The following is a 20605-nucleotide window of genomic DNA, read 5'->3' as shown; positions in this document are numbered from 1 at the left end:
TCACATTTATCATTTAAAATAATTTTTTTCTGTTATAGAGATGAAAGTTTACACACACAGCACCATGTAAATTTACATAATCTAGATTTGTATACAGATCACTGAATCACAGTAAATAGTTAATAGAAGTTACATTTAAAATCCTTTCAAAAAACTCCACATCACTTTCTATTGGGGGAAGGAAAAATACTGGTAACCACACTAATGTTATTACAAACAAAACAAAATGTTGGTGAGTTGGCAGTTTCATTAAGTTTTCTCCTTTCCCAACACATATTAAATAAAATCCCTGTAACCAATGAAATAGACTGTACTATGACTAAATTTTATTTTCATTTGGACATATAACAATTATAATTTGTTGATTAAAACTGGTTCCCATTTGTATTTTAATGTAAAAATGTTTCCATCATCTTTCCAAGGTGACAAGATCATATATTTGAAAAAAATTCCTACCATGTTAACTGGATTACATCATGAAGTAAGAGATTAAAAAAGCACCTCCACTTACCATTAATTAGTCCAACTGTCACCCCCTATCAAAATCAGGGACTGAGTAGCAATAGTTAGCCAGAAATATAAGGCATCTCCTTATTGTGGGATGGTGCATATACATAAAAAGGATTTTAAGTAAAATGAAATTTCAAGAGACCTTCATTCACCAGACAACACTGTGTGTCAAAGATAAGTAAAAAATTAAAGTAGTCATATAAGGGAATCAGAGACTTCAATCATATGCAGAGTTGCCTGGCTGGTGTGCCTCAGTGGACTAAGTTTCGGCCTGCAAACCAAAGGGTTGTAGGTTCGACTCCCAGTCAGGGTACGTGTCTGGGTTGATGGCCCCAGTTGGGGATGTGTGAAAGGCAACCAACACATCGATGTATCTCTCCCTCTATTTCTGTCTCCCTTCCCCTCTCTCTAAAAATAAATAAAATCTCAAAAAAAAAAAATTTATATAATGAGTTGCCTAAATAAATTGACCATATACAGGATAATATTAAACTGGCTAAATAAATGTTCACATCTGCTAGACACATATTGCTAAAAAGAAATGGCTATTAAATGGCAAACTTATCTAAAACACTTAAAAATATTAACCATGCCTCCTTCCCCACCATCAAAAACTAATGAAATTTTACTGTGCTTCTTAAATCAAAATCATTTAAGTCATAATGTTAATGGTTTACCGTAATAAATCCATATCCTTTGGATCGACCTGTTTCACTGTCCATCATAAGCTGGATACTTTCAATCTAAAAATAAAAACGTAATTATTACATAAATAATGAGGGAACAAACTTTTTTCCTTGAGACACAACTGACATTATTTCCCTCCTCCCCTAAAAAATAATTGGAAGTATACTGCAACCCGTATATCACCGCCCCCTCAATCTTATGAAGGCCTAGAAATTTCCTAAACAAGAGGTCATACATTGAGGAGTCAACTACCCCCCCCCACCCCCCACCCCTTAGTCTTCTGCCTCAAAAACAAATGACAAAAACTTGCCCTGGCTGGCATGGCTCGGTAGACTGAGTGCTAGCCTGATTCCCAGTCAGGGCACGTACCTGGGTTATGGGCCAGGTACCCAGTAGGGGGCATGTGAGAGGCAACCACACATTGTTTCTCTCCCTGTCTTTCACCCTCCCCACCTTCTGTCTAAAAATAAAATCTTAGGTTTCTTTGAAAATGACAAAAACCTGAAGTCCTTTGTAAAATATAATCAAAAGTTAAAAATGAAACCACCACTTAGTTTGCATTCCGTTATGCTAAAAACACCAAAAATAATTCTCTATCCATACACAGAAAGCATGAAAAATTAAGATACGACACCCACAGCATGTATCTTCATGTTCTGGTGGTTGCCGGAATATACTCATTTTGTAATAATCTAATCTACCCATACAATTATGATTTACATAGCATTATTATGTGTGTTTCCAATAAATAAAGCACTCACAATCTCAAGACCCTAACTTTTACCACTGTTGACTTAAAAGAGTTTAACAAAAGGGTTCAGTGGGCTAGGAAAAGCAATAAAAAATATATCCAAGAACAATGAACATTAGTAGTGGGTTAAGATTCAGCAGGAACCACCATTTTTATTCATGGCCACAAAAATGGATATTTTAAACCAGAGCACAGCCTACTATTAACTTTTATTCTAAAATGTCCAGTCTAAGCAATGACTGGTGTGACTTGGTGGATTGAACATCATCCTACAAACCAAAAGGTGGCCAGCACATGCCTGCACTGCAGGCCAAATCCCTGCTTGGGGTTATGCAAGAGGCAGCCCATCAATGCTTCTCTTGCACATGTACGTTTCTCTCCTCCTCTTTCCTTTCTAAATAAATATAAATAAAATGTCTACTCTAATATGAGAACCAACTGGACATAAAAAGTCCAATTATTCTTTAATTTAGTAGAGAAGCTTCTTTATATACTCTTAAATTTTTAGTAAGAAATCATCGAAAAAAAAAAATCTCTTGCTCCATATGCATTTTTATTATTTGTGTTGATTTTTAAAAAATGATTGATTCTAATACTATGCATTTCACGGTAGCTTAAGAAGATATTAAGAGTCTTTAACTTCAAATTATATGTACTTTCAGGGACTCATTTTTTAATTGAAGCTGTCATAGAAACCTTACAGAATCACCTTCCCTCATCTTAATGGTAATTTTACAGAATCATGACAACAAAACAGATCTAAGAATTATCATACAGTTATGCTCAGACCAAGAGCTCACTAAAGAAACTGATGCATTCAAGAAATCAGGACTTACCCTTCCAAAAGGCTCAAAGATCCCCCGAAGCATATCTTCAGTTATGTTAAAGTGTAATGAGCCCACATAAAGCCTCATAGGTCCAGCACTTCCTTTTTGTAGATTGTTTGCCATTGCTGCAGCTCTGTTTTTTTCTGCCTACAATTTAGGTAAGTCAAAATGCACATTACACAACACTAATACAAATTAGTAAAATAGTAACCCCCACCCACAGATTAGGTTTGCTTAATAACTGATGTCAAAGGTTAGTAAAAAAAATTGCCTTGGCTGGGTAGCTCAGTTGATTTGATCATCATCCTGATAGGCCAAGGTCACAGGTTTCATTCCCAGTCAGGGATCATAACAGAAAGAACAATCAACAAACGCGTAAGTGGAACAACAAATCGATATTTTTCCCCCTCACTCTAAAAAACCCAGTAAATTTAAAAAAACAAGGTAAAATAATGCTAAGTGTTATAGTCATACACAAAAAGGACAAATGTTCTATTATTCCCTTTACATGTGACTGTTTAATGGCACTGAGTCATACACTTAAACAGTTAAAATGCCAATTTTTTCTTTTTTGCCCCAGCTGGTGTAGCTCAAAGGATTGAGTGCCGGTCTGCAAACTGTAAGGTCACTGGTCTGATTCCTTCCAGATCAGGGCACACACCTAGGTTGCAGGCCAGGTCCCTGGCTGGGGGCTTGTGAGAGGCATCCAATGAATGTTTCTCTCTCTGTTTCTCAAAATAAATAAAATCTTTTAAGAAAAGCTGAATTTTTAAGTACTGATGCACCCTCTTATCAGACATGTTAAAGTGGAAAATCAAGCCCTGGCTGGCGTAGCTCAGTGGATTGAGCGCGGGCTGCGAACCAAAGTGTCACAGGTTCTATTCCCAGTCAGGGTACATGCCTGGGTTGCAGGCCGTGACCCCCAGCAACTGCACATTGATGTTTCTCTCTCTCTCTGAAAATAAATAAAATCTTAAAAAAAAAAAAAAAAGTGGAAAATCAGATTATTTCTTGCAATTGTTAAACATGCTCATTATTTATTAAAATGAATATACTGTCATTTTTACTCATAGTATAGTACACTAAGGTTGTCATAAAGGGGCTTGACATAAGTTAGCTCAGTTGGTTAGAACAACACTCCAGTATGTCTAAATTGCAGGTTTGATCAAGAAGCAACCAATGAGTGAAACAAATCAATGTTTCTCTCTCTAAACTCAAAATAAAATTTAGAAAGAAGGCTTAGGTAAAAAAAAATAAATAAATAAATAAAAAAGGGCGCATATCAATATAAGTAAAATCAAACCATTGTATTATGAAAAACAAAAGTTCTCAATTTATATCCTAACTCCAACTTTTCTTGTAACAAAATGGCACACCTCGAGTAGTATAGGTCAATAGCAAGTTAAATGGATCCAAAACCTCATTTATTTTGATGCTTTTCAGCCCGGGTGTCAAGTCAATCTACACATTATTAGTTTGTCTTTCTGCATCAGAGGACATGGACCTATCATTTTTCTATTATTTACTTACAATGAAGTGATAAATACCAATATTAAGTATTCTTAAAATATTAAATAGGATATTTCACCTTTTAGAGGTGCTAGAGCTAGTAGGTAAGTTGGTTACAGTCACATAAACTTGTTAGTAGTGAAACTGGAATTTCAAGTCGGATGTAGTTACAGAGCTTATGTATAGTTTTTTTAAAAATTAAAGGGTCAAACTTGTTTCTGACCCATGTTATTTGGCCAATCTTACCTCCCCACCCCCCGCAAAAAAGTTTATTTTTTAGAAAGAAACAGAGGGAGAGAAACATTAATGCAAGACAGAAACACTTATCAGCTGCCTCTCACAGGTGCCCTGACAAGGGAATCCAATCGGCAAACTCACTCTGCCCAACACCCAACCAACTGAGCCACGCAGTCTGATGAACTAACCAGATTACTTAGGAATTATGGAATATCTTCCAGTGGTTTGAAAAGCTGCCCTGGATGGTGTGGCTCAGTGGATTGAGCACTAGTCTGTAAAGCAAAGGGTCACTGGTTAGATTCCCAGTCAGGGTACATGACTGGGTTGCAGGCTGGGTCCCCAGTAGGGAGCACACGAAAGGCAACCAAATATTGATGTTTCTCCCCCTCCTTTCCCCTCTCTCTAAAAATAAATAAAATCTTAAAACCAAAAGAAAAAAGAAAAATGACCAATGTGGACTATTCAGGTACTGATGATGGAACCCTAGTATGTATTTTCGTATTACATACTCAGTAGATACATCTAAATTTTTCCACATCTAAATGAACTAAAATGTTGATGCCAATTCTGTAGAGAATCAGCAAAGAGGAATTATATCAAAATTTGCTTTACCTTAGAATATGACCTCCAATTAGTTTATAAAATATCCACTTTTCAAGAAATATTAGAACTGATAGCTGTTCAAATTACTGTTTTTTAAAACTGATTTTTAGAGGGAGGGAGGGAGAGGGGAAAGAGGAGTTAGAGACAGAATTATCAACTTGTCGTTCCACTTATTTATGCATTCAGTGGTTGATTCTTGTATGTGCCCTGACAGGGGATGGAACTCGCAACCTTGGTGTATTTGGACAACACTCTAACCAACTGAGCTATTTGGCCAGGGCCAAACTAGTCTTTGTTGGCTTTATATAAATATAAAATTTTCTGAAAGTACCAAATTTTCTGAAGTCGAAAATCAGCACATTTTTTCTTTCAGGTGCCTTTCTTTTCGTTTTTCTCTTTCCTCACAGACATGCATCTCCTGAACTCTAAGGGACCCCACAAGACTTGAAACCAGGGAAGCAAAAGGCAGCAGCTCCTCACTCCAGGCTACCCCCTGGACCCGTTTCCAAGGCCCCCTTTTCTGACTACTCTGTAAGCCAAAGCATACCCAAGGAGGGTCATTTCTTTCCTATAACATTTCTAGAGAGCCAAATCAGTCTTCCCTAGGCTGGCTCTTGTTGCTTCTTCAATCCTAAGCCCTTTTTTGTTTCCTGTCTCCAGCTTTAACCAATGTACTCTCTCCCCGCCAACAACAACAAAAAAAGATCAAAATCACTCAACTTGAAAGATTGGAAGGGGAAAACATGTTCTTAGATGATTTATCTCCAACAGATTATCACAAATCAATAAAATTCTAGACAAAGTCTGAAATCTTGTTCAAGAAATAGGTAATTACAAAAAAACACTATGCTAAAGCTGTCCTAAGAACCTATGGCCTAAGGTAGCATAGTAAGTGGTGATTACATAAGGCACAGAGAACTACAGCACAACACTGAGAAAAGCAGGTTTCCATTAGTATCAATGATGAAATTCTTAAGCAAGAAAAATTACCTGTGATGCCTGTACTATGATTGGCACTCCTAAAACCCGTTGGCCAGTTAATCCTATTGCTAGAGGCACTGAGCTAACATCGACAAATTCCACATAAGCAATTCCTTTGGAACGTCTTGAATTTCTATCAGAAATCATCCTCACATCTCGAACCTGAAAAAAAAACACACACACACACACAGTTAACAAAAGGTTGTTTGTACAACTATCCCATGAAAACCATTATAGGTAATTTAAAAAACAGACAAAGAGGAACAATACTGATGCAGAAAAGGTATAGCCGTCATAAAAAATTTTAAGTAAGTCAATTTGTAGGCCTACTGCTATCCTTTGAAGAGCAACATGGTTATATTAATCAACCAACACTTATTAACTTCCAAGTAAGGCAAAATAGGAACATTCCCAAAAATAAATTCTGTAAATAAATTCTACTAAATCACAAGATTTGGTGTTCAGATGTGTTATTTTATCTGCCATACCAACAATTATTAAAATGTTTGCAATTGCCACTTAGTTGACCTCCCTAAACAGGCGAAGATTACCTTTCCTACTGTTGAGAAAAACTCTTCCAAATCCCTTGGCCGAATTCTTGCTGCCAACTGCATGCAGAAAACAGTCCTTGCATCTCTTTCCTCAGGAGTTAAATTATCGATAGGTTCCCTAAGAGGATTAAGAAATACAGAATTTTGTAAGTTCCTCTCTTTAATGTACGCTTTCAGTAAACAGAATAAACTTTACTGAAACTAGTTTGTCACTATGCCCAAGCCATATTTATATAAAATGTCAATAAAGTAATTCAGTGAGACTCAATTCCTTCAACAGAATGACAGTTTACTAAATGTTTCTTCTAACATGGTATTAGGGCAGCAATTTTTCAACTAGTGTGTGCCACAAGAATTTTTATTTTTTAATCCACACCAAAAGACATTTTTTTTATTGCTTTGAGAGAAAGAAAGAGAGAGACACTAACTGATTTTCCCATTTGTGCCCCAACTGAGTACTGAACACATAACCTGGATTATGTGTCCTGAGAATCGAATCTAAGACCTTTTGGTTACAGGACAATACTCCAACCAACTGAGCCACACTAGTCAGGGCAAGCATTTTTAAAATATGCAACACCTGACTTTATAGTCAGGGGAACTGACCTCTTTTCCCTTAGATTGCTGAATTAAAAAAAAAAATTAACACAATAGCCACCTGGTGTGAATAAAATTTATTGTCAGATTGGCAAAAAATGTATTTTTTGGTGGGCACAAATTTTCATCATGTGCCACAAGATGAAAAAGGTCAAAAATCGCTACATTATGACAAAAAAGTCCACTGACCTCTCAAACTTACAAATGGTGTTTTCTCTTGGATAATGAACAGCAAATCGAAAGTCTGAAAGTATACTAACAACAACAGGATATAACCCCAACTAGCCACAAATCAGACTGGTCCTAAGATAGTAGGATGATTTCCCACAACAAACCGTAAAATCATAAAGTGAAACCAAGTTTGATAATCACAAAATGTTATCCTTGAAAGTAAAATCCCAAATGATAAAAACAATTTGATGCTACAAAATTTATTTTATCTAACAAATTGAAATAGATTGTTGTTTATTAGTCTGGAACCATTTTACTAAGACTCTGCAAATCAGTATCCAAAGAAATGTTTCTTGATGGATATACAATACACACAGAGTAACAATTAAGAAAATAAAAAATAAAAAGCAGGAAACTATCTAGACAAGTATCAAATAGCCTTATACTTCTATATTTATAGAAGGAACTAAAGTGCCCAAAGAAGGAACAATAGTACAAATCTAATTTTATAAATTTCAAGGAACATAAAAGTATCTATTAACATTACCATTATAAAACACCACTATATGGTTAAGATTCTCAGTGAATACTTTATGATACAACATGCTCTTATCCCCATTTTGAATATTCTCAGGAATACTTCTGAAATACTCCATACAAAATTCTGGTAAATCCCCCCTTGAGAAACCACCAACTGATTTTAAACACATTATGATAAAACTCAGGTAAAAAGCTGAACTAGATAGATCTAGACAAAGAGAACTGACAGCGGATTTTCGGAGAGAAAACTAAATATTCAAGAACAAAACCTCAGTATCTGTCACAGAGAGTTTTCAAAATCATTCAAATTTTTACCTAATCTTGGGATCATTAGAATATACCAAATAACAGGATAAACTCAAAGTTAAAAGGTGCCTTTAAGGGAAGCCAGAACATCAGTAAAGAACAATGCTACCGTTTAACAAAATGTTGGTTGACCAACATGGTAAATTGGACAGATAAGCCTTGCTACCGTTTAACAAAATGTTGGTTGACCAACATGGAAAATTGGACAGATAAGCCTTGTTTATTAAAGGAAAATAATTCACAGAAAACATTAAAAAATGAAATACTACTTAAGAACCAGTCAATTTGGTTAAGACTTTGGAAATAAAATACTTTTTCTCAGGAAAGAAATGATAAAAATTATGATTAACTACTTTCACGGAGGCCATTTCAGTAACTCAAATGTATTAATTCCAAAGATCAGTGAGTGAAGTCATTTCAAGGTTTCTATAGCTATCATTAAAAAAATTTAGTCAATGTAGTCCTGGCTGGTGTACCTCAGGGGATTAAGTGCCTGCCTGGGAACCAAAGGGTTGCCAGTTTGACTCCCAGTCAAGGCACATGCTTTGGTTGGGGGCCAGGACCCTGGTGGGGTGTTGGGTGGGAGGAGAGCGTGCAAGAGGTGCCCACACACTGATGTTTATCTCCCTCCCTTCCCCCTCTCTAAAAATCAATGTTAAAAATCTTTAAATTTTTTTGTTAATTTAGTCAATACAAAAAAGGGAAATAACATTACATGTAGCATCTGCACATTAAAACAGTAATTACTGCTTAATTTAGTTATATGAAGTTAAAATGAAAGTAATGCATTAATAGTAATAGTATTACAAAAGGAAGTAAATTTAATATGGCTGAAGCTTTATTTAAGTGAAAAGCTTTAAAGAAAGAAAGAGTGACAACAGCTACCTCACAGGGCTCTTGTCTTTTCTGAATGGACTTTTGCTTCGGGAGCGTCGTCTGCTGCAAAGTTAAAAAGTATCAGAAGTTACCCAAACAAGTACACCACATTAGTTCCTTGAAAAACAATTTAAACAATTCAGAAGTATGTTTAAAAACCTTAATTTGATGCTATGAGGCAACCCAATCTTTCCTCGGATGGCACTGTTAAATTTTGGTCCGGAGCTAAAAAGGAAACACAAAATTACACTAGTTACAGGTTTAGGGTCTTGCTAAGATCACGTTCATGTGCTCTCCAGCAAGTTTAACATTGTTTAGGCTGCTTCTTTTCCACCTCAATTATGAAGAGGAAATAAGACTTTTTCTTTTAACTCTATCCCAGGCAAACTGCTCTTACAGTTATCCATCCTGGACCACTGAGAGGTGCCAAAACCAAAGGTTACAGCCTCAAAATTTTTTAAATTCTGAAAATGCTCTTATTTTCAGTCTATTGTTTTTTAAAAATTACACATGAATATATTCCTGAGGTTATAAAAAAGCACACACAAAAGTGAAAATAGATCACCCTGAACTTCTCTCACACCAGGAATAATTACAGTTACCAGTTTGGTGTGCATCTTTGCACATCCTCTCAGGAACATACATGTATTTAACACTTAAGTACGTATAACAATATTCATGTTTTCTTGAGGGACTTCTTTTAAAAAATAAGGAGACTATTTATATAATCAAAAAAACTCTAAATTTCCATTTAATAGCAAGTCTCAGGGACTACATAAAAAAGCACATTTAGTACATCACACTTCACTTCTTTGTGGCAAATTATTCCATTGTAAAGATGAAGTTCACTGATTCTTCAAAATCCTTTTTTGAGGATGACATATTGATGTTTTTTTTTTAAAAAAAAAGATAAAAAGGGCAACTATTCTAAGAAAAAATAACAATAAAAAATTGTAATAGCAACTATTTTAAAATACAGTTTTATCCTGTATTCTAAGTAACTCTAAAAAGGCTCAGTGGTATTTGAGCCTTTTATTTTGAATGACCAAACTAAATTAGAGAGACAGTCAGATGTCCCTTAGTGCTCATCCTGTTATTCTTTCCCAGAAGGGTAATAAAAATGAAGTAACTAGTGGTCTGTGACCCACCCATTTGGATTCATTTTCATGAACTCTACATGTACTCAACATTCAAGCAGTTTCAAGTAAATTACTTTATATTAAATGGGTCCTTTGTAATTCAAACAGATAATTAAGAATATACATTTCCTGGGTAAATTTAAGCCCTAATAAGAATGTATTAAAATATTCTACCCCCATTAATTATTAAAGTCCCAGTTTTTGCCTCCATAGTTAGAAATTACCTGAAACCAAATGTGAAAACTAAATCCATTTTTAAGTCAGACCAGAATCACAGGCTGACTTCAAGTATTCATCACTAAACAGAGAAAATAGTATTCAGAATTTATTAAAGTAATCCTCTTCTCTATTTAGTTCATTCTGATTTAAAAAATGCAGTAAACTTTGATAAATTGGACAAAAAGCAACGTTGTTTTCTAATAGAGCATTCGGAATCAAAAAGAACATTATGGTCCCTTTAAGCTCTTGAAAGGTTAACGAATAAGCACCTAGGAAGAACTTAGAAAACAAATAGTTCAATTCTTTCCATTTTCAAGATTTAAGAACAAGAATCAGAACTCAAAGGTGAATAGCTTCAAATACCAAAACATTTCATGAATAGCATTATATTGAGTGCTTTCTTTATATTCTCTTCTCAATGCTCATTTTTTCTGATAATTGTTACCTTTCTTAAAAACTAAGAAAATGAAAACGCAGAGGTAACTTGCCCAAGTGTCAGAGACGAGACTCTGATTTAGTTATCTGTGAATTCCACTTTCATCCATTCAATTTTTAAAGTTAGAAGTGCTCATTTAAAAAATCCCATAATTTACAACAGTGTGTTTAAGAGAAAAGCACTAAGGATTGCCATATTCAATTCTTGCTTAAAAGCTGCAGGTAGGCGCTTTCCAGGTATTAATACAATTGAGAGTTTTTAAAATGATTATAATGAAACTTTATAATATACTTAACCACATCCAACTTTCCATAGTAATTTAAGCTTCCAGGCACCGTTAGTGCTTTATTTTAAAACTTTAAATACAATGCATAATGAGCCCCCCAAATCATTATTATCCAGGAGCATAGATCAAATTCACAAAGGGCCTGTCATTTCAGCTGAAAACAGCCACACAGACATTATTAACTAAGTGCATACTGAACATAAATAAACTTATGTTCAGTAAATGTTCACAAACCTCCAAGCTTTCAAATATTCAGTGCTACATTTATCAAATCTTAGCACTCTAGTGCTATAGTCCAGTTTGGACTGGCATACAGTTATATTATTATTTTTATATGGAATAAAAAATAATCTGTATGCCTAGAATAAAACAAAAGTTAGATATTTGTTCAGTTTTTCACTTTACTAGTCTTTTCAATGCAAATATCCTTATTTAATACTTTTTAAAATAACCATATTGAAAAGTAAAATTTCACAGTTCAAATCACTCAGATTAAATTGCTATCTGGACACCTGGCAAATGACTCCAACTATATTCATAATCATAATCACAGTTACATACTAAGGACTTCTGTAGCGGCCTCTGAATCTGCGATCTCGACTTCTTGAGCGGCTCCGTCTCCTTTCTTTGCTTCTACTTCGCTTCCTTTCACGGCTTTTGCTCTTTTTCCTTTCTCTATCTCTGCTTCGCTTCCGTTCCTTACTTTTGCTTCTTTTTCGTTCATGACTACGACTTCTGCTCTTGCTTTTTTTCCTCCTAAGGAAAAAAACCCCCACTATTATCTTACTGGTATAATGATCTGTGAAAATATATTCCTTTTATGGCCAGAATTTTTAAAATATTTTTGTAAATTTACTTTGCCATTTTTATGATCATACAATGATACACAATCTTATTTATTAAAAAAAGTAACTCCTAGGTAAAGTAAACAATACCCAACACCTTTGCCTTCTACTACTGAACATCAGCAGTCAGTTGACAAAAAATATTTGAGAGGAGGGACTATAATCATCGCCTGAGTCAGCTACAGGTCTAAAAAGGAAAGGACTTTAAATAAAGTTTGACCATCTTATAACTGACCAACAAGTACTACTATAATCCACAGGACACAGTAATAAACCAATTATTATAACAGAATGTTAACATAGAAGTATTAGTGCTAAATCATATGTAAGAATTGTCATTAAACACATTCATTTCCCAAAAGTCAATTTTGATCCAATTTATTCATGTATTATTTTGTCCTTTCACCAGGCCATATAAACATCAGAATTTTGGTTTCCATGATCAAAAAATTACAAGTAACAAAAGATAGTAAAATTCAGTAAAATGCATTCTGACACTCATATAGATGCTACTGTAACCATTTCAGGTATTTTCTTTTGAAATTTATGAGTATATGGGAAAATGGAGTATGCCACTGTTATGTCAGTTTATATAGCATGTGGGGTGCAATTAAAAAAACAACATCTATATAAATCTTTGCAAAATTTCAAACTCTGAAAGGTAAAAAAGCCAGTCAATCATATCTTTCTGTTCATTTCTATATTCTTCACAACATATCACTCATTTCACAGTTAAATCTTACAATCTATACCTGTGCTATCACCCAAGTTTTAGAGGTGCCTTCAGATATTTCAATATAAATTGAAAGCCATTTCAAAATAAACTTATTCCACTAAAATGTGAACTTATAGTAGCTAAAAGATGAAACATTTTGACAACTCTACCATCATTTGGAGATTTCATTTAACTGTTTAGTTTTTATCAAAGTAAAGTTAGCACAAGAGCAACCGGAGTCTGCCTCAGAAAACCTGTAAGTAGGCCATCTTAGAGTGCATTGAAAATAGAAAATGAAGACACCCACCTTCTGGAATCTTGAAACCCACACTCCAATCACAAGGAGATGTAGAGCTTTCCAAGGAGGCAGAAACTTTGTCTAAAATTTCAAGATAATCCACCTGACTGTCAGAAATGTATATGCTAGGTAGCACATGACAGAAAATTAGGCTACACTCATTATTTATATGTCATAAAAGCATGCCCAAAGGGCAACAGATAACATTCCAACTTTGTTACCTGAAAAACCTGACACTCTCTTAAGGAATTCTGTGCAATAGCTATAATCAAAAGTCCTGAACATAATCAATTAGGGGACAAAGTAAAAAGTAACTCCATCTCCCACAAATAAAGACAAGTTTTGCTCTGCTTATAGATGGCCCATAGAAGAGAGGCAGCCAACCTCCCTGTTTACCTCTTTTTAGGCCCAGGACTTATTTTAACAAAGGACTTGAAAACTGAAGAGCTAATTTCACTTTAAGGTCTTCCTAGGATTTTTTTAATGAGTCCCCACCCACATCTGAAGGCAACCCCAGACAGGTAAAAAGATAGCAACATACTAAGACATTGAAAATGTACAATTCTCTGCATAAAAGCCCAGACAAAAATTTAAGGGTGTAAGAAATCAGTCTATAGCTTCAAAGAACATTTATTAAGTTATCTAAAAAGAAGTTATATAAATCCATAATAGTCAAATCCTGTTACAACTTAAAAGGGACTTTCCAAAGTCTTTAGTGGCAGTGGAATTTTGTACTGAACATCATTGAAGTAAAAGGTCCACTGGGCTGGGCCTTTGGACTTTTTGGTTATATGGCCTCTGCTGTAAAGGTGTTTTGCTATAACTGGATTTGACCTCTTCCATGTAAGAAGATCTAAATTTTAAATGCAAAGTACTCTGGAAAATAAGAAAAAAATAGAAAAGTCATTTATTCCAAAATTTATAGATAATCCACACCACAGTAGCCAATATATTTCAACTGTGTCATTTTATTGTTACTCTTTTTTGAGTAATTCCTAAAAGAATTTAACTGAATAAATGCTGATTTAGACTTTGTTAAACTGGTTATACTAACAAGTAATATTCCCATGAAGGCAAGCTCCAGGACTTTAAAAAGCGCATTTTGATGTCTTGCCGAACTCAGGTGTATAGTTCTTTAATTGATAATCAATTTGTATTATATTAAACTTAGTTCTTTTTGCTATCGGAATACAACTGAGTACATGTAATGAGAATCAAAATTAACTATTTCTTAAAAGAAAACATTTACTGGTCCCTCTCAATTCTCATAATGTATATTTTCTTACCACCTTAAAACTACATCCAACACTCAATGGCTTTTAAGACAATGAAGTTTTAAGATGAAAATTGCAATGTGGCACCTTTCTTTGGTTGACTTAACTTACGCCAAAAACTAAAGCACTGAACATTTTGCTTTATATTCTATCTATGTATAATCTAAATACATTTCTCTCCTAGATAACTTTGAAATTAAATTGGAAGATTAATTCCCTTCAGAAAAATGGGAAAAAGTTCCTGATTGAACAAGGGAGCCATTTATTTAATCAGCTATACATAATTGGTGAGATGTCTGAAGAGAAATAATTTGTACATTTAAAAAGACCCTAGATGGTAGATGGAATGTTTTGGAAAGTTCTTCCCTTAGTCAAAGATCCCTATGATCAATTAAAGAAAACTGTCCATTGTATTTAGTCCCATAAGACTGTTTACATGAGATAAAGACCGCTATGCATCTATCATCGTGTCCTTGTAAAAACTTGGTAGCTTTAATGGGCTTAGATGCAGGAAGTATTGTAAAACTGGAAATAACATTAGCAAGAAGGAATGACATCTAACAATGGCACAAGGGCCCTGGCTGATGTGGCTCAGTGGGTTGAGTGCAGGCCTGCGAACTAAAGTGTCACTGGTTAAATTCCCAGTCAGGCACATGCCTGGGTTGTGGGCTAGCCACCCCCCACCCAGTAGGGGGCACACAAGAGGCAACCACACATTGATATAATATCAATATTATATCAAGTTTCTCTCCCTCCCTTCACCTAAAAATAAAATCTTAAAAAATTAAAAACAAAAAATAAAAATTGTACAAGAGTCTGTACCCCACACTGCATGTTCTCATCTTTTCCACACTTACAATGAGAGCTTTACCTCACCCACTAGTCTGGACTAGATTAGCTTATTTCATGATATATGAATACCCCTTCCTACATCATCTTTGGATTACAGAACTGTGAATTAGAACCATTAATTAGGAAACAGTTACTTTGGTAAAGGTCTAAAACCAGATACATTAAACCATACAATGACTGGTTGATTGTCTCATATGTAACAATTCAAGACTAAACCCAAACCTAATACCTATAACCTGTTGTGATTAGTGAGTAACTATAACTAACTTCCACCAGGGAAGAAAAAAAAAAAAAAAGGTAGGATGTTTTATATCATTTTTAATCCATTACTACTCCATTATTTTAGGGAAATTATTATGAAAAATGTAGCAAAGCCTAAATAACTCCATTTAACAATTTTTCATATTTTTATGAAATTATATCAACCCACCTAACAAAGTAATTGTGAGAATGTTGAGGTAGTGTATTATTATAAAGCACTCTGAGCTCTTAAGAGGAAAAGAGCCACCCAAAACACAAAGAAACAAACAAAATCCAAGCAATGGCTATTTATCTTTGCGTATTAAGTCATGAACATGACAAAATGTTTTAATGACATCACAAATATAGGCTAATAAAACAATTGATGTGTATATCACCATGTTATTAAGAATCACTAATTTTAGAGCTGAAAGGAAACTCTAATAGCATCCGACCTTATAAAATAGATCTAATTTAATCTATACTATTACTTAGAACTTTGTATACTGTATTCTGTTCTAGTCTAAAGCACTGAGTTATTACTGTTTCGGATTACTCATTTAACTCTATTAACTTCTGTCACTCAATTTTTCAAAAACTCCATTCTCACTATTAAGTTTACTAGAGTTTTAAAAGCTTCAAACAAAAGATATGTAAGAGGAACATAAGAAGTACTTAAGTATGCTATATACCATTATGACAAAAATAGTCTTTAAGCAGCAAGAAGCTTGGCTAATTCATAGCTGACTCCTTCAGTAATTTAGAATACCTTCCTTGGCCTATTATCTTGTTACCTTTCCCTCTTCCTAACCCATCTTCAGTGAATGTTAGTTTAATTGATAACATTACTAAACATTAAACCAAAGTTAATAAACTGAAGATAAAAGACAAGCTGTAATATAACATTCATACAAATTGTCCTGGATGGACTTGGAGAGAAAGGTGTCCAAAAGGTCCCTAAAACCATATTCTGAAATCTAGGGAAGGAGTCCCCAGTTTTATATCCTCAAATAGTTTCTAGTCCCCCAAAAGAACCAGTTTTCTAAAAGAGGCAAAGAAAAGCTTCCACAGACCACCTTAGTTTGATGCTTTGGCCACAGGAACACAAAACTAAGTCCTGCCCCCTCCCCCGCCCCGCCCCAGCTCCCTTCTTAAAACTTACTTTTTGCTACGTTCTTCATGGCCATTAGCACTGCTCAACTTGTTCTCATCCTAAGCAAGGTTGATAGAAGAACATCATGAGGACGAAGTGGTAACATTTCAAGTTGTCAAAGGGTAAAGGGAACAGGAATAAGAAAATACAAAACAATTTTAAAACTAATTACTTATCCATAGTTTAACATGGAAGGCTATAAAAAAATTTAGATGGGTGTGTTTAACCACTTTGTTGCTTACAATTAAGTCATCAAGATACAAAAATAAAAAGGCATATTAACATGTTAAATTTTACTTTCTTACATAAATATTAAGTTATCCAGATTTATACAGTGTTGAAGTGGTTAAATAGAATTTCTTTAAAACATGAATAAAGTCCTGTTTTGAGTTTTATTCCATGTGCTATGGTCCCTTTGGTCAGTACCATGGCTCTATTTCTGCCTAAGCCCCAAGTGGCCATGCTAGCAGCCAGCCACTATGGATTTCCTGTGACCGATGCCATTCCTGAGATCTTCGCCCATTTCCGTTGGAGGGTTGGGACTGTAAGAGCTTGATGCCACCTCTGTCACACATCTCGCCCTGAAGCAAACAGGGATTCACACTGCTTTAGTAATGTTGACTCTCAAGAACCCAAGAAAGTCAATTAATAATCCACCAGTCCAGCCTAAACATTTCCTACTTCCATACCTGTTTACACGGAATTACATCCATGTTTAACTAAGACACAAGAATCTTAACATTAAAATAGAAAGTTCTTCGAAAGACTTAAGCATTATTAAACTATTTAAAGCTATAAAGAATTCATCCAAATTGGTACCACATGGTCGTGCTATACACTCCAAAACAAATGTATTATTTTAAAAAGGTTTAGCGCAATGTTTATGTTAAAGCTTGATCACACCAGTTATAGAAGTTTAACTGCTAACTTACAAAGCTTACAGTTTGTGACACCAGTGATAATGCATGCATACTGCTATTTTCACCACCAACTGGTGAAAGAATGAAAAGACACTTTAGTTTCACTGTGATACTGAAATGGGTCAAAGACTATTATTACTAGTCAAATTCCTTTGTAGTTTTTTAGTGTGAAATATGGCAGGGACTAGTTAAAAATAAAACAATATGGAGAACAGTGAAACAGTCACCAAGTGACTGTAAGTTGTGATACTGCCTCTTTGGCTTTAAATTTTTTTTTTTCTATTCAGGGATCCAAGAATTTTAGTGTTTTTTAACTAAGCAGATCACCACCTGCCTGTTTTAATATTTTACTATCACCAGTCTTTTACATATATAGAAAAATATTTTAAATCTCACCCATTTCTTCTTGTAAGACATTAAAGATTTGCTTGCCACAGACTGGTTTTACTTTGTTATTCTTGGACCCCTGCTATTTTCCCAAACCACTACATTCACCTTTTTGCTATACCAAACTGGAGCTGGTAATTCTTAGTTGAGTCATTTTACCTAGGGGACCACGGTACAGCGATAAGTCACTCAATTACTACCTTATGATTGACAGTTCACACTGGAATCAAAGGTGAATTCATGGGAGTAGAGGTGAGATATCGTTAGGCAAGTCTACAAAGAGAGATAGATGGGCATTTATTCATCACGCTGAAGTGAAACTACTGCACAATATTATTACATCAATAGCATATATTTACTTTTGCAAGTTATACGTAATGCATCTCTGATAAGATAAATCAAGAGGGCTCCGGGGAGGTTAGTTTACATTTCAGCAGTAGTTTCGTGAATAATGCTAAATCAAGAAATATATAAACCTCACCAACACTTTTTTTCTCACCTTCTTGTAAGGAGCCTCAAGCATTGCTTCAATATCAATATCGTCTGCCATTTTCTCTAAACGCCTATGGAAACAATAAGGTAATTCTATGAGTAAATACTATTTCATTTATGCTCCATTTCTTACTCAAATACTCCGACACTTCAGAAAAACATTTTCGAAAGCCCAGGCATGACTGATGTAGCACAACGCACTTTACCAGGCTTGGTAACTAAATGTGAAATGCCTCTAAGATTACATTAAAATAAACTAAACGTTCGGCTTTTAAAACCCTGCAACGAACTCCAAAAACAGAACCCGGGAGCCTCGAGCGAGCGCGCCTTTCCGCGCAAAACCCGCTCTGCCATTTTAGAAGCCGGGGAAACTCCCTCGGTAGGGACGGGTTGTGTGCCATGGCAGCAGCGTTCGGCTGGCGCCATGTTGGGAGGTCGCGGCCGGCCCAGGCCTCGAAGGAACAGGTCGCCATCTGCCCGAGACCTCCCTGGGGTTCTTGACACCCAAGAACCCTAAAAACTACTCAACCGGAAAAGAAGGGCGCGGTCGCCAAAATGGGGCCGATTTCTAGAAAACCTGCCCTCCCCCACCGTCGCTAAAAAAACGCCTAGGGAGTGTTCCTCAACCCAAGAAAAAAATTGAACCTCAAGAAATCTCTTCAAATACTAGGGTTCACAACAACTACTTACCTGTGCGGGCTTCCGGGCCCCTGTGGTGCTCGTGTTCAGAAAGAAGGGAGCTGCTGCAGCTGCCGCCGCTGTTGCTACAGTTAAGCCTCTAGGCCCGGGCCGCGGTACCGCCCAGCCCGAATTTCAGGCTCCAAGGGCGGATAGGCCCGAGCGAATCTAAAAGAAACAATGGGATTAGAGAAGCCCGCTCGGGAGTGCAGCACGGCGGCTTCGGCAGCTCAGAATCCAAGCCTGCGACAACGTCCGCAGCCTCCCTGAAATGGCGGCCGCTGCTTCCCCGTATTCACATTCACTAACACACATATACACACACACAAACACACGGGGCCTCACAGAGCCCTTAGCACGGGCTCTCGCGAGAAACTGCCTGTAGTTTCAGACTGGAGAAGACGAAATATCGCGAGATCTAAGGATGAAGCCCCAGCAACCACGGCCCAATCTCGCGCAACGATTGCGCCACAGATATTCCCTTCCCCCTTTCGGAGAAGCACTTTGACTCCTCCTTCCGGATTGGCGTCCACATCTCGCGAGACCGCGCAAGTTGCTAGAGCAAAGGCAGTTGGTACATTTCATGTCAATCCTTCGGAAGACTCAACGCTGAGTGGAATTCGGTTGTCGTCACCTCCTCGTGGCGCCTCCCTATAGCTCTTTGAAGGTTTCATCCTCAAAGCTAACCGCCTCCGCCTTCCCCGGGGCCTCCCACCCATGTGTCTGTCAAGGTCGCCATAAGGCAATCTAGTCCATATGGCGATAGAATAAAACAAAAAACGGTCATATGTAGACTATCCGCCACAGGTGAAGACGAAGTAAAAAGCACGTAAGAGAGAATGCAAGAAGAGACTGTACAGGGATAGAGGGTTAAGGGCTGTAGAAAAAAAATATGTCCCGGCCTTTTGGAGCCGGTGGGCTAGGCTCTGCCTCTGCTATCCAGCTTCAGAACCCCCTCGGAAGTAGTGGAGAAAGACAAACAGGAGGGGAAAAAACCCTGCTTCCTTGGGCAGTGGACCAGCTTTGCACCCCCAGAATTACAGTCTGGTCTTGTGTCTGTGTTGCTGTTGTTTTTTCAAAGATGTCTCCCCATTCTCCTGAGTCTTGGCTCCTTGCCCCTGAAGTCTCTCAGATGCCTGGCAGTTAAGAGTAAATTCATCACTTGTTCTTTGGTCAATAACGGCTGGGGGAAAAAAGAGAGGTCCCGAGTACAAAGGTTTTTCCTCCAACAGAAAAAGGTTGAAAAAAATTAGTTTACATATAAGCAAAAATCTTACTAGAAGTCTATTTACTAAATGATTGAGGAAAAAGATTTGAAACGACATACTTAGGTTCCTGTAACTGCTCCAAACCTGTGCAACGTTGGAAAAGTAAATTAACCTCATCGAGTCCTATCCTCCATTTTCTCCTATGAAGAAGAAGGTAATATAATTACTGAGCTAAGCTTCTTGACACTGACCTAGGCAGGTAATGTACACTATTGCATTCTCAGCTTTCAGCCAGGGTGCCCAGCCAGGTGAATACT

At 36.3% G+C, this 20605-nt stretch overlaps 1 protein-coding gene across 7 annotated transcripts in view; it reads right to left on the bottom strand.

Annotated features, from left to right (window-relative positions):
* RBM39 (RNA binding motif protein 39) overlaps window positions 1-19412 on the bottom strand; it is a 31623-nt gene extending 12211 nt beyond the window's left edge. For 2 of the 7 annotated variants that reach the window (XM_045833632.1, XM_045833634.1), the window contains exons 1-10: window positions 19093-19410; window positions 18410-18473; window positions 16613-16662; window positions 11788-11982; window positions 9306-9371; window positions 9156-9209; window positions 6657-6774; window positions 6115-6267; window positions 2785-2922; window positions 1188-1253 (exon numbers count right to left, since the gene is read on the bottom strand). In XM_045833632.1, coding sequence (XP_045689588.1) covers window positions 1188-1253; window positions 2785-2922; window positions 6115-6267; window positions 6657-6774; window positions 9156-9209; window positions 9306-9371; window positions 11788-11982; window positions 16613-16662; window positions 18410-18460 — 891 coding nt within the window. In that variant the 5' untranslated portion in view covers window positions 18461-18473; window positions 19093-19410. Of the gene's footprint in view, window positions 1-1187; window positions 1254-2784; window positions 2923-6114; window positions 6268-6656; window positions 6775-9155; window positions 9210-9305; window positions 9372-11787; window positions 11983-13093; window positions 13166-16612; window positions 16663-18110; window positions 18184-18409; window positions 18474-19092 lie in introns of those variants that run through there. The other 5 variants (XM_045833635.1, XM_045833636.1, XM_045833637.1 and 2 more) reach the window with 4 other exon arrangements.
* Window positions 19413-20605: the final 1193 nt, after the last annotated feature.

This window comes from Phyllostomus hastatus, unplaced genomic scaffold (genome assembly GCF_019186645.2).
Source record: "Phyllostomus hastatus isolate PE091 unplaced genomic scaffold, TTU_PhHast_1.1 phas_contig_17, whole genome shotgun sequence".
NCBI lineage: Eukaryota > Metazoa > Chordata > Mammalia > Chiroptera > Phyllostomidae > Phyllostomus > Phyllostomus hastatus.
Note: the sequence above shows the minus strand (reverse complement) of the source record. Positions and strands in the feature narration are given on the sequence as shown.